Source organism: Lygodium microphyllum, chromosome 5 (assembly GCF_053477565.2).
Source record: "Lygodium microphyllum isolate KBCC chromosome 5, Lygodium_microphyllum_v1.1.10, whole genome shotgun sequence".
NCBI lineage: Eukaryota > Viridiplantae > Streptophyta > Polypodiopsida > Schizaeales > Lygodiaceae > Lygodium > Lygodium microphyllum.
Genome location: NC_141139.1, coordinates 167,540,949 through 167,566,434, shown reverse-complemented (window position 1 = coordinate 167,566,434; position 25,486 = coordinate 167,540,949). Strand labels below are relative to the sequence as shown.

General features: G+C 42.9%; 1 protein-coding gene across 1 annotated transcript in view; it reads right to left on the bottom strand.

The window, feature by feature from the left end:
* LOC148036661 (uncharacterized) overlaps positions 1-25,486 on the bottom strand; it is a 79,261-nt gene that overhangs the window by 38,753 nt on the left and 15,022 nt on the right. Inside the window, exons 5-9 of the mRNA XM_087678701.1 lie at positions 4,042-4,169; positions 3,735-3,909; positions 3,091-3,655; positions 2,873-2,985; positions 2,303-2,543 (exon numbers count right to left, since the gene is read on the bottom strand). Of these exons, the coding sequence (XP_087534827.1) occupies positions 2,303-2,543; positions 2,873-2,985; positions 3,091-3,655; positions 3,735-3,909; positions 4,042-4,169 (1,222 nt within the window). The remainder of the gene's footprint in view (positions 1-2,302; positions 2,544-2,872; positions 2,986-3,090; positions 3,656-3,734; positions 3,910-4,041; positions 4,170-25,486) is intronic.

The following is a 25,486-nucleotide window of genomic DNA, read 5'->3' as shown; positions in this document are numbered from 1 at the left end:
TCTCGAGGATCTACCTAGATCGGGGCCTTGGAGATTCAGTCACAATTTGGTGACGAGGCCTTCATATTCATTCCCGCATGGATACACAAAGTTAGTGGATTCTCTCTGAAGGTTAAGTTTTGGGTTCTCCAATTCACTCTGTCTATTGTTCTTTATTGTAGGTTACCTTTTAGGTAGTAATCTTGGATCTTAGGGATCCTCTACATCTTCTTCCTCCTCTTCTTCTTGCCTTCGTCACTTAGTTACCATGGAGCCAACTCTCGAGATCGAGTACGGGCATATTCTTATGGTTCTTGGCACCACACAAAATCCGACATTCCTCCTATGCATCACATGATTTCATCATCTTTGTACTAGGGCACTTGGGCAAGTGTACAAGTTCCCCACGAGAGACACTGTCCAAGTGGCACCTACTGCATGAGCATTCTTCAGCATGTAGCATTGCATCTCCACGTCACTCTTCTCTTGTTCACCTTTTTGGGCCTGAGAGGGGGTGCTGAGAAACCCTTCACTTGTAGTTTGCATTTTGTGTTTTGCATTTAGGATTTCACAGTGGACAGCCCCAAAAAGGGGGTGGGCACCCACAATGGAGCACCACCCTAGACAACTAGCGCTCTCCCTCTGAGCGCCACCCTGGACAATCTCTTGTCCATTTATAGGCTGCCTTTGTCACTCATTCGTCACACGACTGATTCATTCAGTCTGTCAGCTCTTCTCTCCAACCTCTCCACTACCCTCATACCTCTTCAGGAGGACATTGCGGTTCGTGGTTAATGGCTGTCTTCATCATCTTCCTTGTGCTACGGCACCCTTGTTCCCTTGTATCACATTCACTCCATGCTTCAGATCTTCATCATTCCATTCATCAGAGTTTCTTCTCTTTTCTTCTCTTCTTAGTGTTTTCTGAGTTCACTCTGTGTTCCTGTAAACCCTACTGTCTCGCTGGTACGTCGTCTTTTGACATTCATCACGAGGGCAAGTTGGGGTAGTTTTGTCAAAAGAAACCAATGATTGATGAGAGACAAGTACAAAGATTGATGTAAGTAGTGGTATAGTTATCCTACATGCACTAAAAGATATCAAGACCTAGAGTAAGGAGTGAGATAAAAAGTCATGTTGATGTAGAGTGCAAGGAGTTTTTCCTAAATGATGTATTGATCCTCATGGTAGCCTAACATGCCTCCACAAAGACTTGTCACACTTGCATAGCTAAGTGACATGAATGGAGCCTAAAACAAGCATTTTGAGTCATGCATTGCTATCTTTTGTTTTCTTAACCATGTAGCCAAAGGTGGAAATTATATGGTGAAGTCTACATTGTTTTCAAAATACACAAATAAATTCTCATTGAATAAATACTATTATTCTACATCCTCTCCTTACAAAAGTTTGCAGAAAAAAAAGCATCCACCTACATGATTAGACATGAAGAAAGAGAGTTAAACTAAATGTTTTTGTTAGCACTCGTGTGTCTTGCATAGTCATCTCTTGCCTGTGAGCCGCAGTTTGAGACGAGGACATTAGGAGCTTTGACATTTTGTCTATCTGTTGTGTCATGTGTTTTGACGGAGGAGGCAGCTTTGTTTAGAGCGTGCATTTCTTTTTCAGTCAGTTTTATGTGTTCTTTTTTAGTGGTTGGAGGGTGTATTTACACCCAATTTAGGAGGCACCCAACATTTATGGTAGCAACTGCATTTCCTGCATTATTTAATGCAGGTCGCCCAACATCTAATGCATGGACTGGTAGCAATTAGTGAGATTTTGGTACTTATGGCTATATGTAGTCATCCTCTAGTTGGCTGACCATTTAGCTTTGCAGGATTTCAGCACACTCCGACATTTGGGACTCTCTTGTATCATCTAGTGTTGCCATTTGTCATTAGCCTGATCTGGTACCCTCATTGATGCTTTGGGCTGCATACAAAGACTAATTAAATACTCATTGTATTTAGCACTCTTTGGAGTGCAATGTAGATTTTTTTCTTCCATTCTCTTCTTTCATTGCAGTCTTTCTCTTCCCTTTCTCTCTCTTTGTGTTCATGTTCTTCTTCTATTGTGCACGCTTGTAGTTTCCAACATCACAAATATTGATACAATCTAAGAACTATATGTCCCAATACAAAGCTACTTGTAGTGTGAGAACTCTTTTAAGTTATACTGGAAATGCATAAGGGATCTGATATATCAATCAATTAGTTTTTAGTGCTAATGCAGCAACACAAGCCCATAAGTTTGCAAAAATACATACACAAAACTTTAGGAACAAAAAAAAAAAGACAACTTTTGTAGCTAGAATGTTTACCTGTGGCATGACAGAGTAAAACAAAGTCCGAATCCTCAACAGAATTATGTTGCTAGCCTTAAGCCATTCCTCGATTTGAAGAAGCAATTGCTGCAATTCCATGACTTGATCAACATTACTTTGGCAAGATGAGGATACGACAACTTCTCCACAAAATGGACCCTCTCCTCCTTGCTTAAAAAATATGATAAATACAGCAAGTGCCAAGAGTGAAAGGGGAAGGGTATATTGCAGAAATTCCCTGCAAGAGGACATCATCTGTAACCATCTATAGAGTGAACTTCAACAAAGGAAAAGTCATCTACATGACTGATGTGGTTGCAGTTTGGGCCCTCGTATAGTCATGTGATGCTCAACTTGTAGAATTCATTTCAGATACAAGTGACATTTTCATGTTTTCTCTCACACAAATTTCTCAATTTAGTGAACTTTTGCCTACGACTTCAGGTGTTTAAATGTTCAAGTTCAGAGCTTATAAATCTCTTAATTTAACTTTGTTTGTTTTAAAAATCCCCAACTGGGGAAGAGTTTTGAAAATCCAAAATTGGGGAAGAAAGATACTGATAATACCTTATGATGATGAAAGAACCCAGAAAAATGACAGCAATTGTCTGAAAAGGCTCCTCCCATGATTGGAGAGAGTTGATCCAATCAATAGCTGGATTCAGTGTATTTAGAAGAACCTGTAAGCAGTTTCAGTTATCTCACAATAGCTGAAAAATCTATAATTCTCGTTATCGACAACCAGCAAAGTGTTGTTGATTCAAAGATCTTCAGTGTCCAATTACCTTCATTATGGCCAAATTAATACTGAGGTTGTCAGCCTTTTCCCCAACAATTATTATCTGAGAATGCTGTGCTCTATTCAACTTCTTGCTCAACTGCCTGTTTAATACTGACACCTCATCTCTGGAGAAATCCCCAATTTTTGTTATATCTTCCAAATTTTCTGAAAGATTTGAATTGACAAGACCTAAACCCAGCATAGTAGCCATTGCTGATTTGACATACATGGAAGCCTTGTTAGTCATTTGATCATTTCTTGTTTTCAGACCTTTCAATTTCTTAGCTAAAGTTGTTAGAACCAAATCCTCAGATGCTGAAGCTCTGGATAAAGAGAAGGATAAAAGTGAACGTGGTTCATGAGGTAATGCTCGAATTGTCTCCTTTGTAGCTTGCAAGCGTGCGATACCAAGAATCAATCTAGACAGAGCCTCATTGCGACTAGCCTCTCCAAGCTGAAATCTCTTGACAAAGTTGTGAACACAAATAACCTCGCGAATAATAGTTACCCAATAATCTCTATGGGAACAGCTTAGAAAATCTGGAAAGTCAAAGACAACCTGCTCGGAACTGCACAGGAGATGGCTTTTAGTTATGATATTCAGCCATGCAATACTGTTATCTAGCTAAGGAGGATATCTAGTCTTACCTAATGTCTGACATATAAAAAATAGCCTTATCAAAGAAGGGCAGGCCCCAAGGCCCATTCAAGCATGGCCTAACATCATAGTGTACATCAGCTGACAGATCAAACCTTTGATATTCATTACATGATATCTCCAAAGGCCAAAAATATAGGGAATAGTTTGTCAATGCCAAAAAACCTGTGGAAGAAAAACAGAAACATTGAAAGAGCAATCTTATAAATCTTGAAAAACATATATAGGCTTGACAACCACCTTCTGAAACTTCAAATATTCCCAAAATTGAGAACCACATGAGTAAAAACCACATACCTTGCAAAGTAGACACTCCAATCCGTTGAGTAACAGGTGTAGTTACATCAAACTCAACTAATACCTCACCCTTCTTCAATGAAAGGTGGTTGAATAAATCCGGATGCTTTCTCATCTTTTGCACAGCCCTAAAAATAGTGCCAAATTTAGACAAATCAGCAAATTCATACCTTATGTGATTATTGCACATGTGACATATCTGGCCATATTGACACCTTCTGCAAGACTTGTACATAAGTTCTGCACAACCCTTATAAAACACAATAATGCTAAAGATGAAGAATAACACTGCATGGAATTTACGAGTAGTTCCGTTCCTTTGATTAATCACAGTTGGCATGAATATTCAATATCTAAAAATATCAAACTGCCTTAAGAATGAGCTTGATTGGATAAGATTCCTTCCAAGTTCCAACATTTTTGAGATCTTCTCCCAGCAGACCATAGCCTTCCCTCTGATCCTGTGTTGTAGTCATAGGACTATCAAATTTGAACTTAAGGATCTTGGTGCTGTTTTCTGTTGCTGCAGGTCTGCCTTCACTTTCCACTGCTGCTGATCTTCTTTTCCTGACTGCTGCAATCCATCTCCAGCCTAGATGACCATCTGCTGGACCAAACTGGTCCATTCTCTGCCTGAATGTGTTTACCTGTCTTGGATCTTCATCCAGCTTGATCACCTGTTCTACCTGCTGTACAACAGCATTTAATGCCTGCAATCTCTGTGTCTTTGCTACAGCAGTCACATGTTTCCAGGTTTCTGATCCTCTCCAGGTTGGTCAACAGTATTCTGAGGCTGAGTACACTGTTTGATCTTTCCTGGCTGCCTCTGGTCTGTTCTTCACCTATTTCATCCCTTTTCAGCAGTCATATTGTGATCAGCTGTTACATGACACTATGTGCAAACTCTTGCTGAGTGCTTTTTGGGCAGTACTCTGTGTGTTTTCTTTTCTTCATCTTCACTTCTTATCCTCTACAATGGCACCTCCTTGTTGTTCAACTGATGTGATAAGCTTAAAGGCTCTGATAATCTTTTTCTTTCCAGAGAAAAGTGAAATTCTATTAACACACCTCAGAACAAAGTGTCCCAAGGCAAAAACCCAGTTACAAAGCAGCCAGCCAAGGGACTTCCATATCAAGAATTATATAACAAGGTGAAGTCTTATCACAAAGCTTGAGTGAATAGCCAGTCGGGAGGTCTATAATGCCAAACCATGTGGGTCTAGAAGAGGAAAAATGTGCCAGAATCCTGTGACCTGAGAAAAACATCTCTCCTCTTCCTTGTCTCTAAGCTACCCTATGTTCTCTTCCATCTCCCACGAAGAGTATGCAATCTTTTTCCAGATCTTGGAAAGAGTCTCTGCAATAGATGTGTCCAATAAATCAATAGCTTGGCTACATCTGGCTGTCCATATGTACCATGCAATAGTGCTAGCTATGAACTCCTATATGTGACAATGTCCCTAAGTCCTTATTGTCTATGAGAAATCGGGCATGAAAGTTCTACTCACAAGCTTCCCCAAGATGAGATACGCCTGACATCCCTGTACATCCTCATACCCACAAGCTCAACCTTTGTCAGTGACCCATGCAATTGTCCCCCATATAGTAATCATAGAATCTGCAGTGCCATGAAACACCATCCTAAAGGCTCTCCTCCAAACCTCTTGAGCCCATGGGCAATCCCATAAGCAATGCCTCTGAGTCTCTTCACGCTCTCCACATCTAGCACAAGGAATAGGTTCTCTACCATAGCCAAGCCATGTACCCATTGCTAAACTCTTGTGTGCTAGTAACCAAAGAAAGAGTGAAATCTTTCTTGGTCTAAAGCTGTCCTCCAATATCCTCCAGAACAGCTGGCACTATTCTAGCTGTGAGAGAGGACATGATCAAAGCTCAGCACAGAAACTCAGTAGACAGTATGAGAGTGAAGCACGACACCCAATGCAATAGACTGAAAGAGTGTAAACTAAAAGTACAAGGTACAACCCTTAAACCTTAGGGTTGTAGAGGGTGTTCATACCCGAACACGATAAGTGCCTGTAAGTGTGTGCCATAAGCACATACGAAATAATACCATAAGTCTCGGGGAAAAAACATCTCCTATCGAGAGTAAAAAGTGCCCCATGTAAAGAAAATACCCTAACACAGAAGCATAAACAGAAACCGTACGACAAAGCACAGACTGATAAAAGAACACAGTTAGGGTTAGGGTTAGGGTAACTCAGAGACAATTAACACAATTAATAAATAAAATGATATGACTACTAATAATACGATGCTCATGCAGCAAGCACACTATGCAGTGAATGAATAGTGAACCTCGAACTTCTGTATCTCAAGGATCAGGGCAGGGGTAATGAGCAGGAGAGTGTGTCGTACTCCGAACGGATTCCGAATCGCAGCAAGGCAATCTCGGGATGTCGAACACCAGCAAACACAGTAGTGAGAAGCTGGATCTGATGTAGACAGCAGTAAGGAGAGAGAAAGAAAAAAAACACAGACAGGATAGCCTGCAGGAGAGAGAAAAACTGCAGTGACTGCAACAGGAGAGAGAGAACTGTCAGGGCCGCAGCTGGGGCTTGCAAACGCAGCAGTTTGCTGACGTGGCAGGCTGTACGACAGCAGTGCAGATGATCAACAGTCAGTCACCAGACAGAAACAGCAGCAATCAGCTTGTGGAGGGCTGGAAACAGATGCCAGACTGTAGGAAACAGTGATGGACAACAAGGGCTAAGATGTCCTCTGTGAAGGGGGTGTGGGCAACAAGCTGATAACACCTGAAACCTGCAAAAACGAGATTGAGGAAAGAGTGGAGGGCTAGCTGCCACTTTATAGAAAATTAGGGTTCTAGATCCTCTCCCACTTAACTCTCTCGATCCACTCCCCGTTTTAGGGTTTTGGCTAAGATAAGCCTAAAATAAGCATGTTTTGGGGCTGTTTAAGTGGCTAAGAGCAATTCTTAGCACAACACCCCCTCTCAAGCCCAAAATAGAGCGAGAAAAGTAGGCCTGCCTAAATTTTGATTTACCCCAAGGCATCCCACCCCAAAGCAGCCAGGGTATCAGACAAAGGGTGCACGTCGGATGCCCAGTGACCTACCAAGACTACAAAGGCGATGGTTATCTTACCAAGGGAGCCCAAGTGATCACCCCAGAGAGGCCAGGGCATCAGAACAAGGGTGCTCGGCGACTGCCCAAGGGCCTACCAAGTCCTACAAAGGCGGATGGAATCAATGGATTTTTATTTTTTTTGAAATGTTTTGAAAATACATAAGTAATATTAGGGCCGCGGCCAATTAAGTAACAGATAGGAAAAGATAAAGAGAGTTTTAAACCCAAGTCAAGCATAAAACTAGCAAACCAATCCCTCGCACTGACTAGGATAAGTGCCTAAGGATGAGAACAAGTGTGTGTATGTGCCAATCATGTGGTGAATATGTGGAAAGGTTAAAAAGAGGATAGTGGGCTTAGCAAGACAAGCAAAACAAGCAAGCAAGCAAGGGTAGGGAAACTGCCGTTAGGAGAACTGCCATGTATTATACTACGAATATGGTAGATCCTAGAGTCGACCACTCCAAAAGACTGAAAAGGGATAAATGCACACAGATACATATTTACATGAACAGAATGCCAATGCATGGAGTAATGCAAAGGGAGATGCAAGATGTCATGCTCATGCAATATGCTATGCAACGGTGCCACTAGGACAGTGCCCTCGCAGGGGAATTGTTCACTTGTCCAAGTGCCCTTTTACAATCAGGTCATCTTGACGGTGCGGATGAAGTTAAAAATGCCCATAATACAATATAAAAGAATAAGTGAAGGTAATGTCTAAAAATTGTAAGCATCATCACTATCACAATCAAGAGTAGAAACCGCCCCCTCTCAAACTGGAAGGGAAAGCAAGAGGGAAGCACCCTCTCCCTGTCAAGCTGAAGAAGTAGAGGAGGGTGTACCCAAGCCAGTCCTGGGTAGCAGGTACTAAAGAACCGGCCGGTTGACCGCTTTGGTCAAGATATCTGCAAAATTATCTAATGAAGGCACAAACTCTAGGCGAATAGTGCCTAGCTCAACCTGCTCTCTGGAAAAGTGGAAGTGGACTCCCACATGTCGTGTCTGTGGTGTGATGATCAGATTGCCCGCAAGGGCAATGGCACTCTGGTTGTCATAGTAGACAACTGTGGGAGAGTCACGTGAAAAATAAAGCGCTGCCAGTAAACTCCTCAAAAAGATGGCCTCGGTGGTGCCATCGAAGAGAGCCCGATACTCACCCTCGGCGATGGAAGCCGCCACCATCTCTTGCTTACGATTGGACCAAGAAATGGGGGCCATGCCCAAGGTAAAGAGGTAGCCGACACGGAAACGCCGGGTGTCAGGATCTCCTGCCCAATCAGAATTAGTGTACCCCTGCAAACATAAACTAGAACCATATGTCAAGCCATAAGAAAAAGTACACCGCAAGTAACGCAACACACGAAGACATGAAATCCAATGTGACATCCTAGGTGCTGTGAAATACTGACTGAATATGCTAACTGAGTAAGCTAAATCTGGCCTAGTGTGAATTAATCAAAGAAGTTTTCCTACAACAGAACGATAGGTGTATGCATCTAAGGGCTGTCCTAGGGTATCCTTCGACAAGTGGATAGTAAGATCAAGAGGCGTGGCCACTGGCCGTGTCTGATCCGAAGTGGTAAGCTTACCTATCTTGTCATCAGGCGTATGTGTGTACGCACGACACCCGAAGACTCTGAAATGGGAAATAACAGGCCGAGAGCCAAAAAATGCCTCATACGGGGTCTTCTGAGGAAGAGCCATAGTCGTGCAGCACCGGTTGAGGATGTACACCGAAGTGTTAACATCCTCGACCCAAAGGTGCTCAGGAAGCTCTGCTGCGAACAGCATAGAGCGTGCTATTTCCGTGATTGTGCGGTTCCTACGCTCTACGACTCCATTCTGAGAGGGGGAGTTGGTAGATGTGAGTTGGTAGAGGTGAGCTGGCGAGAAATGCCATACTTCTGTAGAAACTTGGAAAACTCGTGGGAGATAAACTCACCACCGCTATCACTCCTCATGCACCTGACACGACGACCAGTCTGGTTATGAACCAACAGCACCCAAGCAAAAAAATATGTGAAAGCATCTGACTTATGCTTGAGGAAGTACACCCACATGTATCGAGAATGATCATCCACTATCAAAAAGAAGTATAACGCACCGTTCAAAGCGGCAGTGGATATCGACCCACAAAGATCAACGTGAATCAATCTAAGAGGCTCCTCAACTCTACGTGTAGACTGCTGAGGAAATGGGTTACGGTGCTGCTTTCCAAGCTGACAGGCTTTACAAATATCTCAAGCTAGCTTCAGGCGTGGAAGGCCCTCAACCAACTCACGGCGTGAAAACTCATAAAGTGAGTCATAACCAAGATGCCCTAAGCGAAAATGCCAAAGACACTCATTGTGCGTAGACTCCCAAGATGTGGCTAAGGCCTGGAAGCTACGGAACACAAAGCCCTCGGCAGTTAGCTCGGTGAGAAAGTGAGTCATGTGGTATAGGCCATTAGGTTGTGCCTCACCGCGAGCAATCACTAAATTAGTCTGAGAGTCAAGGACCTCGACTATGGTCGCTGTAAAGAAAACTGCTCGCCCCAACCGGCAAAGCTGCTGAACAAATAACAAGTTCACCCCAAGCTGAGGGACATGATATACATTGTCGAGCGAAGCCAGATCCGGACCCTTGTCAGTGGAAAAATTGGCGCAACCTTGAGTCTGAATCTTGACCGAGGAGTTGTTTCCTACACGACCAGCCCGGCTGCAGGGGCTCAGGTACGGAAAATGTCCTCTATAGGAGTCATGTGATGTGTAGCTCCACTGTCCACAATCCAAACTGGAGCTGAAGTGCTCGGCTGTGATAAGTGGGCCTCTACAGTAATCTCGTCAAGAGGCAACTCACAGATGTGAACGAGACTTGCATTGGATGTCTCTACGGAGACGATGTGGGCCTCTGCAGACCAGTCAGACAAGCCCTTTGGAGTTGAGAATGTTGTCGACTGAGATGGCTGTGCAGTGGCAGTGTGAGTCTGACCTTTAAACTGCCCCTTGCCATCACCTTGCCTCCCCTGCTGGGGATTGTCCGACTGAGGGGCAGGAGTATGAGACTTAGGTTTTGGTGCTGTGCCTCGTGCCTTTCGACACTCGTCGTCAAAATGACCAGCCTTTTGACAATGTTGACAATATCTATTCTTTTTAGGTACATTCTGCCACCCTGGTTTAAGTTGTGACTGAGAATTTCCTTGAGAATCCCCAAATTGATTTAGCTTTTGAGTTTAATTTTGATTTTGAGTGGAGGTTTGGTTTGGTTTGCCCTTCCCTTGTTACCCTTTCTGAGAATGAGCAAGAAGAGCCCCCTCTGAAGAGGAATTCATATGAAACTGATTGAACAACTGTGCGTAACGCAATAGCTGATACTTAAATTCATAGAATGTAGACATGGTAGGCTTTGAAACTATTCCTTCCACAAAATTGAAGTATTTCTTGGGAAGTTTATTTAGGAACAATGTGATCTGATCGTCAGAGGACTTGGGAGTCCCCGTAGTGGAGAATTCAGTGAGGAGACGTCGATACTCAGCCAACTTGACTTTCAAGTCATCCCGGTCACTCAGTGATTTTGAAAAGCTGAAGCTCATGGTCAAGATTAATACAACGGGTCCTATCCCGAGCCGCATAGCGGTCAGTCAAGTGTGCCCATCGCTTTGACGCTAAGTCAAAATGCTGAAGCTGAGAATGAAACTCAGGCAATAAGCCCTGTATCAACTCGACAATAGCGGAGACATTTCTAGCCTTCCATGAGCGGACGACCTCATATGGAACAAATGCGGGATCGGGTTGGGGTTCCAACCCCTGCACAAGATCCCATAGGTTGTGTGAGTCAAGGACATGTCTCATCAAATTCGACCAAGTAGTAAAGTTTGACCCGTTAAAACGAGTCTTATCATTAAATGCATTCTTGGCAGAAGATGAGCTAGAACCATGAGATGTCGAGTAGGTGGTGTAAGATGATGGTGGAAAAGATGGAGGTATGTGTGTCTGATAAGAGTAAGAGGGAGGGGGAAGAGGTGGATAGGCAGAAGTAGACTGTGAGTGTCCAATAAGTGCCGATTGATACGGAGGCACTGGAACATGAATGTTTCCATAAGGCGCAGGTGTAGATGGAGACTTGCCGTGTCCAAAGTGAGGCTAGGACACAGCAGGATGACCAGAAGATCCACTAGGCAATGCCATGGAAGCAAACTGTGGAGGCAACTGATCCACACTCGGGAGAGACTGAGTGGGATACCCAGGCTGCAATGATCCCGAAAGTGTGTATGAGGTAGGTGGAACACCACCCAGCTAAGAGAAGGATGAGGTCCTAAAGGATGTGCCTATGTTTCCACAACCCCCAATGTGATGTGCGGTGTGACATGAGATGTCTGAAATGGAAATGTAAATGGTGTAAATGGAAGTGGTGAAGCAACAGAAGAATGCGGCGGGATGGGTGGGTTTTGAAAGTGAGGTGTATGAGGTGCAGATTCTTTTTGTTCATTTTTATCATTTAAAGACTGAAATGAAACTGTGAAGATGATGATGCACCATGTAATGAAGTGAAAGGAACACCAAATTCATTCTGATTATGTGAAGTAGACGGAAAAGAAGGGCAAAAGAAGAGGTACCTGACTTTTTCTTATAATCCCCGCGACGTGTGTTAACATACAAGAATTGGTCCTCACAAGAGGACCTTTTCCGTAGTCAAAAGACTGGACTCTTTCTTCCACATAATCTCTACCAGTATATTGCAAAACAGAAGAGGTAAAAGAAGAAGGCACAAAATACGAATCAAAAGTACCTTGCACTGGAGAGGACGGAAGAGTCTGGAAAAATGAAAAATACTCCGGATCTTACTCTCCAAGAGGAGGGCCCATCCCTGATGGAGATCTCGACGGCCCTGCAACATCATCAAACTTATGCGCAACATCTGAAGAGTGAAAATCATGCATACCTTCATTCAGAAGCTTTTCTTGAAGGGCAATCCTTCGGTCGAGCTCCTCAATCTTCTTTCGTCGATAGGCTATGATCAATTTATATTCTTCAGAGGTCAACTTGCCTATCTTTTCTTCCATGTACTCAGATGTATCTTCCACCATATCAGAACTTTGTGGAGCAAGCTGATCGGCCCACTCTCGCTCGGTTCTCGGCATAGGCTGTTCTAGAGACAAAATCGGTGTTGATGTGTTCGAAGTCATTTGAACCTACTGTTGTTCTTGCTTCTTACGAAGAACTCTCAGATTAAAGGCCTAGGTTTCTCAGAGAGTACCAGGCTCTGATACCATGTAAAGAAAATACCCTAACATAGAAGCATAAACAAAAACCATACAACAAAGCACAGACTGATAAAAGAACACAGTCAAGGTTAGGGTTAGGGTAACTCAGAGGCAATGAACACAATTTATAAATAAAATGATATTACTACTAATAATACGATGCTCATGCAGCAAACACACTATGCAGTGAATGAATACTGAACTTGGAACTCCTGTATCTCAAGAATCACGGTAGGGGTAATGAGCAGGAGAGAGTGTCGTACTCCGAACGGATCCCGAATCGCAGCAAGGTAGCCTCTGGATGTTGAACACCAGCAAACGGAGCAGTGAGAAGCTGGATCTGATGTAGACAACAATGAGGAGAGAGAAATACTAAAAATGCAGGCAAGACAATCTATAGGAGAGAGAAAAACTGCAGCGACTACAGCAGGAGAGAGAAAAGTATCAGAGCGGCAGCTGAGGCCTGCAAATGCAGTAGTTTGCTGACGTGCCAGGCTGTACGACAGTAGTGCAGATTATTAGCAGTCAATCGCCAGGCAGAAACAACAACAATCAGCGTATGGAGGGCTGAAAACAGGCGCCAAACTGTAGGGAACAGTGATGGACAGCAAGGGCTGAGATGTCATCCACGAACGGGGTGTGGGCAGCAAGCTGATAACACCAAAAACATGCAAAAACGAGATTGAGGAAAGAGTGGAGGGTTGGCTGCCAATTTATAGAAAATTAGGGTTCTAGATCCTCTCCCACTTAACTCTCTCAATCCGCTCCCCGTTTTAGGGTTTTGGCTAAAATAAGCCTAAAATAAGCATGTTTTGGGGCTGTTTAAGTGGCTAAGAGCAATTCTTAGCACAACACCCCAGTGTCCTATTGATCACCAACGTTCCTATGTGAGCATAGGTGTAAGTGAGGCGTGAGTGAAATACCCAACAAACCCCCCTGGAGTGAAGAGTGATCAAGAGTATGAGAATCATCCACCACCAAAGGAGATCAAATTTAAAGCATGGCGAAATGCTTCAAATTTTTCACGAGGAAGAGCTTTGGTGAAGATGTCTGCTACATTACTGTGGTAGGACAATAGACAAGGCTGATACCACTTGCATGTAGCCTCTCTTTGACAAAGTGATAATGTATCTCAATGTGTTTCGTGCGTACATGAAGCACTGGGTTCCGTGCCACTGCAATGGCACTCTGACTATCAGTGAACAAAGGAGTAGGCTCCGTAACAGATACATCTAGATCAGCTAACAAGTATCTAATCCATACGCATTCAATTGTGGTAGTGACAACTCCCTTGTATTCAACTTCACATGACGATGTGGCAATAGTAGATTGTTTCTTACTAAGCCAAGATATGCAAGACGAGCCAAGAAAGAAACAATTGCCACTAGTGGAGTGACGTGAATCATAATCACCAGCCCAATCAGAATCACTGTAAGCATGTAACTGCTGTGGTCCCTCCTTGGCGTAAAGCAATCCAAGAGATCTAGTACCCTGCAAGTAATGGAAGACACGCTTAACAGCTTGCCAATGTGACATGCGTGGCTGATGCATATATCTACTCAGGGCTGAAACTGCAAACTGTATGTCCGGCCTAGTGTTGCATAAGTAAATAAGACATCCAACTGCTGGAGCATATGTGTGTATATCAAACAAATCACTGTCATCATATAATGACAGTTTTAGTCCAAGTTCCATTGGTGTACAAACTAGTTTGCAATCCTGTAAGCCAAACTTTTCAAAAAGTTTACCGATGTATCTTGACTGTGATAACCCAATACCTCTAGCATCATGTATAAACTGAATGCCCAAGTAGTAATGCAAAGACCCCAAGTCTGATATGTCAAAAGTTTGCTACAAATTTTGTGTAAATGCTGAAACCTGATCAGCATGTGTCCCTGTAAGTAAGAGATCATCAACATAAAGACATGATCAGCATGGATTCCCCCTCTTTACATACGTAACGGGTAGACTCAGATGAGCTATTTATGAACCCTTGGCTAAGAAAAAAAGCATCTATCTTTGCATACCAAGCTCTAGGAGCTTGTTTCAAAGCATACAAAGCTTTTTTCAGCTTGCAAACCAAGTGTTCCAAGCCCTCAACTACAAAACCAATGGGCTGCTATACATATACTTCGGCATGAAGTTCCCCATGTAAAAATGCAGTTTTAATATCCAAGTGATGCACAGTCCATCCATAATGAGCAGCCAAAGCAACCATAGACCTGATGGTCGTCATGCGGAAACTAGGAGGAAATGTCTCCTCATAGTCAATGCCTTTCTTCTGTGCATAGCCTTTAGCTACAAGCCTTGCCTTGTATTTGTCAATGGATCCATCTACATTCCGTTTTAGCTTGTAGACCCATTTTGTTCCAATGGCTTTCTTCCCAAATGGCAAAGACACCAAATCCCATGTTTGATTCTTAGTGATAGAATCCAATTCAGCTTTCATTGCTGCCATCCAATGCATACTCTGTTGTGCATCCTCAAAACATTCAAGCTCCTCATCATAAAGGGTGCTTTCTACCATAACGAACTCCATGGTATGTGCAATATCATGCATACGAGCTTGCCTTCTAGTACGACCAGCCATGGGTGCATCCAGATGACTATCTTTCATAGTCTGTAAATACCATCTAGGCGTTTGTCTTGCCTCTTGACTGTGCATAAGCTCTTGCTGAATTTCAGTTTTAGCACTTTGTTGAATATTCAGATCAGCCAGTGGCTGATTTTCTGCATTTTCCAAAGGAGCAGCTGGCTGAACATTGAGTTCACATGCTGAAACTCCAGTTGAATCACCAAATGTAATGGGCAGCAGCCCTTCAAATACATCACGAGCAGCTTGATATGTGTCTAAACCAGCCAGTGACAATTCTGATTTTTCATCAAACAGTACATCCCTACTGACAAACACCTTTTTAGAAACAGGATCATAAAGTCTTAGCCTTTGCTCTCACTGCTATATCCCACAAAAATGCATTTGACAGCCTTGTCATCCAAATTTTTTATGAGTACCTTTGAAATATATGCATATGCAAGGCACCCAAAGGTACGAAAGTGTCCAACAGAAGGTTTTCGGCTGTTCCAAGCCTCAAAAGGTGTAATTTTCTTCAAAGCTTTGGTGGGGCATCTATTCAAAACATGGCAAGCACACATGACAGCTTCCATCCAAAAACTGTGAGGCAAGCTCTTTGCCTTCAACATACATCTAGCCATCTCTATGAGTGACTTATTCTTCCTCTCTGCAACCCCATTCTGTTGTGGAGTATAAGCAATAGTGTACTGATGGACAATGCCCTTCTGCTTTAGAAAAGAATTCAGCATAGAGAACATGTGTTCCCCCCCTTGGTCCGAACGGAGAGTCTTAATTTTACAACCAGACTGGTTTTCAACAAGTGCAATAAAAGTCAAGAATGCACCATACACTTCTGACTTTTTAACCAAAGAGTAGACCCAACAAAATCGAGTAAAGTCATCAATAAAAGTCACAAAATAGTAACATCCTCCCAATGACTTTGTCTACATAGGTCCACATACATCTGAATGCACTAACTGCAACCTGGTTGTTGCTCTAAAAGCAACATCACGGGGAAAGGAAACACGATGCATTTTTCCCAAAATACATCCTTCGCACAAGTGCTCAAGTGGTCTCTCTAGTAGAGGTAATCCATCTAGCATCTGCGTACGCTGTAAGAACATCAAGCTGCCAAAGTTCACATGCCCCATCCTAGCATGCCATAACTCTACGTGTATCATAGCAAGAGTAAGAGTGGATGCCAAGTATGCTGACTGATCAACTGAAAGAGCATCCAACTCGTATAACCCATGACATAAAGTGCTTGTCAAGACCAAAGTCATGTGTTCTTTGTCTCTCACCATGCATCTGTCATCATCAAATGTGACCTGCAATCCACAACGTACCAAAGAAGAAATAGAGAGAAAATTCTTCTTTATGTCTAGCGCAAATAAAGTATCCTGTAGGTGGAGAATAGAGCCATCAATGGCTATGAGCACAATCTCCCCAATACCTCGAACAGGGTATGATGCATTGTTGGCACACTGTACAGACTTTCCAACTGGAGCTGCACCAACAGAAGCAAATAAATCTCTGTGAGATGTAATATTTCTCAAAGCACCACTGTCAAAGAACCAAGTGCCTGCATCCTCAGTAGAGCTAAATACTTTATCAACCCAAGAGGTGTCATAACTGCATGTGTAAAAGCAATAGTCCTTGTCTACAACAAAGGACGTGGACTCAATAGCAGTGGAAGGAGCATCAGAAACAAACATTCCTGACTCCTTTTCCTTGGCAATACGCTTTCTGCACTCAGTGATGTAGTGGCCTGGCTTCTTGCAATAATGGCATTTGCCCTTTTTGGCTTGCGCGCCCCTTTGTTTTTTATTTGCTTGTGATATGCTAGAAGTCCCAAAACTCTGCGAACATTTTTCACTTGGCTGCCTTTGCCCTTCTGTCTAGCCATAAAAGCCTGCTCAGAGGCTATAGCATCCACACCACTATTTCTCCTTGTTTGCTCCTCCTCTAGAAGCAAACTGACTAACTGAAGAAAAGTGATTGGCTACGCGGCAATCCTCATGGTGAGGTTTAAGGCCGTATGAAAATCCAAGTATGAATGAGGTAATGAGTTTAAAGTGGTAGATATCATCTATGCATCCGAATAGTACTCATCAACATTCATGAGTTGCTCTCGCAAGTCCTGAATTTTGTTCAAGTGATCCTGAATAGAATCACCTTCATCCATTTTCAATGTCTCTAGCTCTTTCTTTAAGAAAGAAATGCGAGTCTCATTCTTGCCTGCAAACATTTGCTCCAAAGTTAGCCAAGCTTCTCGTGAAGAAGATGTCAAACAAATGTGGGGGATGATTGACCGCTGAACTGCCAATGTAATAAGCGACAAAGCCTATGCATCCCGTGTATCCCATGCTTTTTGAGCTGCTATTCTTTGGGGAAGTGACTGAGGTGGAGCAGGCTGAGGTGCCCGTTGTTCCCCCTGGAGGAGGAGTAGCAGGAGCCACAACTCCAGGTCTAGCTTCTTCTCCACTGACATAATCCCAAAGATTTTTCGCCACAAGCATATTCTTCATCATGAAGGACCAAAGTGAATAGTTGTTTCCATCCAATCTGTCCTCCTTGGATACATGGGTGAAGATGTCTCCTCCCTGATTTGCCATGATGATCAATTACCAAAAGAATAAAAAGAGCAATGTCCAAGCAGGACCGAACTGGAAATCTGAAAATTTTCAGAAATTGCAGGAAATAATTTTCTACAATTAGTATACAAAGGTGCACTCTGTCAAAATTGTCTTTAATGCACGCAATCCACGGTGCAATCAGTGTTCAGCAACACTGTATCAGCAAAATCCCCAAATTTTCCTGCCTCAAATGTGTTCAAAACAGTCTTTCTGTGACTATAGTTGTGCAGTACTGTAAACGCCCCGAACAACGTAGTATGCTTAACAATTATGATATTTGCTTGTTTTCGAGATTTAATATAAAAGAGAATGAACACTTAAAGCTGAAAATGAAAATTACTCACAAAATTACAGCCATGAAAATGTAAAAGTAATGGAAACAAGATTGAGGGTTGAAGATGGGCAACCCCCCCCCCCCCGAAGGAATGTATTTCTGCTCAACCCAAGTCCCTTAGGGAAGAGCTCAGTTACAATCAACCTAAGAGTGAGGAGAAGTAATTCTCACTCTCACAAAATCATGCAAAGATGTACAAACACACATGCATTATCTATTATGCAATGATAAGAACTGATTTCTTTACAGTATGAGAGAAGAAAGAGGGGAAATCAGCCTTTCTCCATCGTTGATCAGCAGTACATGGATAGGGCTTGCTTCTTGTTGCTAAAATGGAAGAAAGAGCTCAAGAAGGAGGTGCTGTAATGAATTTACAGGCTTGCTGTCCTGTAAAACAGCAGTGATAGAAGAGGGAATATGGAGGAATTTGATAATGGAGAAGTGGGGGATGATGGTGGGGATGGATGGGGCCAGTTTCTGGCTATCTGTGGGTGCTGTACATGAGTTTACAGCAAAGAAAAATGATGTTGAATGAAGAAAAACGAGCTCTTATTTATAGGAGAGGGGAGAGCTAGTACAAAAGGGGAAAGTGGAGTAGCACAAGACAAGTGTCCAGCCACATGTCATGAGATGTGACAAGTGGTGGGACACTTGGAAACTTGTGTGACAAGTGTCTTGACACTTGTCTCTTCTCTATGGCCTTCCTTTTTGGGTTGAATACTGTCAAGAATAGAAACAACCAAATTTAGTAAGCACAGTCAGAGTACAGAACTTACTATTTTTAGAATGACATCCCTATTTTTTAGGACTAGCATTTTTAGGCTAATTCGAGGCTCCTAAAATTTAGGGACCTCCTAAAATTTAGGGACCCCCCTAATATGGGTGTCATATGAAAGCTTTTTCCGTGTACATCGCAAAAATGGTATCCGAATCTTCATGTGACTTTCCTATGCAAAGAAATGTGCATTTCAAGCTTTCAGCCCACACATGCACATTATACAAGCATTTCATGATCATGCCATCTTGTTGATTGTAACTGTCTGTTCTGGTGGATCTAGCCCACACTTCAAGGCATCAATCCTTTCTGTGTGCGAGTCTAACCCTGATATGCGTGAGTTCTAGTCACAAGCACCCAATCGGGCCATATAGGTGGAAGTGTGAACTATCTTTTCTCTAACCCACCGCGTGGGTCCACCATAACCTGTGACCACTCATCAGTGGCCAGCTCCAATGCACTTTTCTTTATATCTAATTAGTGCAAAGGAAATAAATTTAATAAATCATTATATAGACAAATTAATGAAAAAGGATACAAATTCTGTTTCTATAGAGTTGTGACAGCCCTCTGGCTTTTATTCAGCTGTCCCCAGCTGAAAAGCTTCTTGATATGGCTGAAGAATGTTTGGGTAATCCTTCATGAATTTTTCATCTACCCACTGTGCATCTGTTGTGGGTAGATTCTTGAATTTTAGTAAGAATTTTCGTGTCACAAGGCCACTTCTCGTGGTTCGATCCTTGAGAAACAAAATCTTTTCAGGTTCCAAGAGTTGCTCTGTTTCTTCAACTTCTGGGGGATCTTCAGTAATGGGTTCCTTTGGTTCTGGTCCTATGTAAGGTTTTAGAAAACTTACATGAAAAGCATTGTGTATTTTTCAATGAGTAGGAAGCTCAAGTCGATAAGAAACTTCATTTATTTTCTCAATCACTTTGAAGGGTCCAAAGTATCTACTGGAGAGCTTTGGAAAAGATGAATTTTGACCAGAACCTTGTTTGAGCCTGCTTTTATCAAACTTTAGCAAGACATATTGACCTTTTTCAAAAGCCAAAGGTCTTCTTCGTTTATCTGCTTGCTTCTTTTATCGCTCTTGGGCAACTTTGATAGTGGCTCGAACTTGATCCATTGTTGTTTTTAAATCTGAAGCAAACTCATCAGCAGCAAAAATCTTATCTTTAGTGCGAATAATTGGAGCAGGAATCACTTTACCCTGTACTATTTCATTTGGAGCTTTCCCTGTGGATGAGTGCACTGTATTGTTGTAAGCAAACTCCAATAATGGAAGATATTTCTCCCATTGTAACTTATGTTCACTAACATAAGCTTTCAACATATCCAAAAGAGTGAGATTCATCACCTCTGTTTGGCCGTCAGTTTGAGGATGAAAAGCTGAGGAGAACTTTAAAGTGGTTCCCAAATTCTCAAATAAAGCACGCCAAAAGTTACTTGTGAATTTGGAGTCTCTATCTGAAATTATCTCAGAAGGCATACCATGTAATCTGAAGATATGTTGAATGAAAAGTCTTGCAGCTTGTGCGGATTTCAATGTTTTATGACATGGAATAAAATGTGATTATTTGCTGAATCTATCAATTATGACCCAAATCATATCATGACCTTGAGGTATTCTTGGAATATCTGAGATGAAATCCATTGTGATAGATTCCCATGGATCTTTGGGCACTGGAAGAGGTTGCAACAATCCTGGAATCTTCTGCCTATCATATTTGGATTTTTGGCATACCAGACAAGCCTCAATGAAGTTATGTGTATCTCTTCGTAATGTTGGCCAATAAAAGTAGCACTCAATTGCACTTAGAGTGGCTGCCCTCCCTCTATGCCCTGCATAAGGGGGTTCATGACTTTCTTTAAGCACCTTTTGTCGAATAGGAAGAGTGACACAAAGGCGATTGTTCATGATTGGTGCTGTATTAATGCAAAATGGCGGAGTTGTTGCATACGAGAGTAGAATACTTTCTGTCGTTGAAAGGACTAACCAAATTTATGAGAAAGAATTATTGGCTGTGATCCATGCACTCTCTAGTTGGAAGCACTATTTGCTTGGTGCTGATTTTGTAGTGCAAATGGATCATCAAACACTTAGATACTTTCTCACACAGGCTAAATTGTCAAAGAAACACATGTGTTAGGCAAATTTCCTATCTATGTTTCATTTTCAGATAGTGCATGTGAAAGGCAAGAAGAATGTAGTTGCAGATGCTTTATCTCGCAAACCACATGTGTCAGCTGTTTCAATTCCTTATCACCATGAATTGGATGATATGAAAGAGCAGTATGCTAACGATGAAGATTTCTCTGAAATCTATGAACAGTTGATCAATGGCCAACATCATGACCAAATGTGTTCAAAGAAGGCTTTATCATGATTCATGGAAGACTATGCGTTACAAAACAGCTAAGGCCAAAAGTTTTATTAGAAATTCATGCTCCATCGTATACAGGACATCGTGGTATTGATGCTACAGTCAAAGCGGTAGAAACTTTCTTCTATTGGCCAGCCTTGAGATCTAATATTGATGCATATGTCAGATCTTGCTTTGTATGTCAAAAGGTCAAATTTGATAGACAGAAGGCACCGGGGTTATTGCAACCATTGCCTATTCCAGAAAGTCCATGGGAAAGTATTGCCATGGATTTCATTTTTGATCTTCCAAGAACTTCTTCAGGGAATGATGAAATCTGGACTATCATTTACAGATTCAACAAACAGGCACATTTCATTCATGTAAGGAAAAAGATTAAGTCAGAACACATGGTAAAGATATTTATGCAAAATATCTTCAAGTACCATGGAATGCCACGGTCAATTGTCAGTGATAGAGACCCAAGAATGGCTAGCTTGTTTTGGAAAGCATTGTTTGAAAACATGGGCACTACACTGAAATTTTCATCTTCTTTCCATCCACAAATTGATGGACAGTCTAAAGAAGCAAATTCGATTGTTTTAGATTTACTGAAGTGTTATGTTTCAGATCATAAGACTTCTTGGGAATACTACTTGCCATTGGTTGAGTATACATACAATAATACAGTGCACTCATCTACTAGCAAAGCACCTTTTGAGATTGTGGAAGGTGGAAAGAAATTGCCTCCCATTTTGCAGACAAAAGATGACATCTTTGAAGCAGATCGTTATGTAAAAGATTGGGAAGAAGCATATAAAAAGGTCAAGTATGCCCTAGAAAAGTCACAAGCTAAACAGAAAAGAGCTGCTGATAGTCATCGTCGGGAGCTCTTGTTCAAAAAGGATGATTGGGTCTTATTGTGTTTTGAAAAGGCACGTTTGAGAAAACAAAAGGGCAAGGAACGTTTGTTTCCAAAGTTGAGTATGCGTTATTATGGCCCTTTTCAAGTCTCAGAGAAGATCAATGACGTAGCATATAGGCTGAAATTGCCAGAGAATTGGAAAATTCATAATGCATTCCATGTGAGCCTATTGAGGCCTTTTATTGGTGAACTGCCAGAAGATTTGGTTCAAGAGGAACAGCCTGAAGTAGAGGAATTAGATGAGATTCTAGGTCCTGAGCAGATCCTGGCACATAAGGATAGGAAAGTGAAAGGTAGAGTTATAAGAAGATTTTTTGTGGAGTTCAAGAACTATTCACCAATGGATGCCAAATGGATGGAAGAGGCTGAATTGGCAGATTCGCCTCAGTTATTGCAACTTTACTAAGAAGCTTTCTTACTGGAATCCACAGTGACTTAGAATGCTTTTTGAAGCAATATACATTCTCTATTGTACAGTTGAATATTGTATCTCATTGAATAATACATAATGTATGGCTTACTTTTAGCATTAACATGTGTATCATTGAATGAAATCTCAGTGCTTCAAAGTTGTATTTGTTACACTTCAGTTGAACGAATATACATGTTGTGACACTAATAGTTCGCGCATACGTGCTATCGCCCTGTGTTGCATCCAGAAACATGTATATTAGAAAGGCTCCTAATAATCATAGTTGGATACAGGATATAATCCTCCATCTATGTGAGACTTGAACTTGCGATGACACAAATGGTAGTGGGAAACTCCTACCATCGCCCCGTGTCATCTGTTAGCAAGTGATACATGTGATGGCACTAATAACATGGAGAATCTTGTTATCGCCCTGTGTCATCCATTAGCATGTGTGGCATGCAATCGAGGTCGCTTGCTTCTTTCAAGAGGGGGGCATGTCACCAGGTGGTGATACTTTTTACAGTTGCTTTTCTTATTTACTTATATAAATATTTTATTTTTCTTTTCTTTTGTTGCTGTTGCTTTTTACCCACAGAGTTCTCTTGGAATAAGCGGGATCTTTGCATGGCCAGAAGAGGGAGCCATTGGGACAAATTGGACTAATGGTTTGTCTGAGCCTTAGGACCAGTTCCATATTGAATGGGCACTGAAGAATAGAATGCCAGTGGTTTGGGACTGTGTGCTTAGCCACTAGAGATGGTGTAGAACAATGAGCCTGGCCAAGATAGAAGATGCACATGTGAGAATGCTCACGGAATAAAAGTCACTGTAACTGAGCCACATTACACTTTTGATGTGGTCGCAATAATAAAAGTTGCACAAAACAACTTGAGGAATGCAAGAGTCACCATCCCTAAAATTTAGGGAGTTACTATTTTTGGACCCCAGAATCTGTTCGCGTTATTGTCTTCATTTTTACAGGAAGATTAATTCTCTGATCTGTGCCGAGGTCAAATTTTGCACCGATCATGGAGAATTTTAGACCAGAAGGTTTAAACGGGAAAATTGTTACATGTATTCCATGTGGCACAAATTCCCAAAAGAGAGAGAGAGAGAGAGAGCATTAAAAAAAACGTAATAGGCATTAGAGGCAGATGGGAGAATGAAGTTTTGAGGAGCTGAGGGCAGATTGCTGCAAGAAAACCAGCCATGGAGAGTACTTCTACGTCTCTGACTCAAGCACAGAGGTAGAGCTTGCTTCCTCTGATCACCTCTCTCTCTATTCTCAGAAGAAATGCTTTGCATGATGGATTGATTCCATCGAAGGCACAATTATGTGTTTTCTTTGCTCATGCTGAATAAGAACACTGAACTCTGTTCATGCTAAATCAGAACAGTGAACTCTGCACATGCTGAATCGTAAGAACAGTGAACTCTGTTCATGCTGAATCAGAACAGTGAACTCTGCACATGCTGAATCGTAAGAACAGTGAACTCTGCTCATGCTGAATCAGAATAGTGAACTCTGCACATGCTGGATAGTAAGAACAATGAATTCTACACATGCTGGACAATAAGGGATGTTGATCTGGATATGCTGTACTGTTCCTATGCAGCTGGGATTTACTTAGAAGAGATGAAAACCAATTGTTCACAGGTTATGTATTTTGGAACATTCCATTTTTGTAATTTTCTATCTTTTAATTGATAAAGAAATGCCGAGAAGGGCGCCGGTCTTCGGGGCCAATCTGGTGTTGAGCGAGGGAGAGATCTCTCTTTTTATGTGTGTGTATGTAAAGTCCAGGTGTTAATTGAAGGAACTACCACTTTATGTGAATCATAGACCGGTTGAAGCATCTGGGCAAGCCAGCTTCCCACCGCCAAGCCTCCATGTGCCACCAGCCATAAAAAATACGATACCCTCCTCAGCCTCCACCAATCCCATAGGCGGCGCCAGAAGGTCCGTCGGAACGGCTCCGTGATGTTGTGCTCCGCCCAATCCCTGCTACGTGACGGCTCCCAATCCATATCCTCCTGCATCAATACGTGTCTATTAATCCTAGCGGTATACTCAAGGAACCTTGGTGGCTTCTTGGCGACCACAGTGGCCGGCCAAAGCCACTCTCCCGGATCCCACTCCAGCTCATCAAGTGGCCTTCCTTCCCAGATCCAGAGGCGCCACTCCCTGAGCTCCTGCCAAAAGACCAAAGGGTCCAGCCGCCATGTCTTCCCCTGAAGGCCAATCACCCAAATCCTCTTCCATGAAAGGACAGCTATCCCCTTATCCTGCTGCCCTCTGTCAAGAGCCAGACGCCCCCCCTCCTACACTGTGAAAAAGGTCCCAGGTGGAGCGCCATCCACTCTTCCTGCCACCTATAGGGGGATGCCTGCTAGTAGAAACCTAGCGGCCCATACCTACCCGGGCTATATCGGCTCTCGTATCGGGGGAGCAAGCCACTCCTAAGGTATTGCTGCATCTATCTCCCTTCTCCTCAGCTCCACTTCTCGCTGGCAGCCTGATACTTGCTGCAACACCTCCTCGTCCGCCATCCTGTACACCTTCCGCCATGTCCTGATGGTACGACCCGGGCCAGCCTCCCAACTAGCCCACTGGATGTGGAGGCACTCGCCAATCTGTGCCCCTTCCCGGTCCCTGACCTGGGGGTTCCAAATCACTGGCTGACGGTCTATCTCCTCCTGGCAGCCTAGGGGGCTCTGGATTAGGGCCTTACGGAGGCCCTGCCACACGCGGAGCAAGCTGCATAGGAAGGGTGATTTGGGGGGGGGTGATCTGGGCTGACGTGAAGATCCATCTCAGGGACGGCCTCCACTCACCGCCAAGCCTCAGTCTACAGTCCTAAAGACCACGATCCCAGACAAAGGCAGCGCGCGGGGGGAGGGGAGGGGAACCAGCAGGGTAGGCGGGTCTGGTGGGGGGACAGCAGGGCGGGCGGGGGGGTAGCCGGGGGGTGGGGGACGGAATGGCGCGGAGGGTAGAGTAAGCGAAGAAGGCGGCCGAAGCCGTTGGTGGGGGGGAGGGGCGAACTGTCCGAGCGGAGGGGAAAGG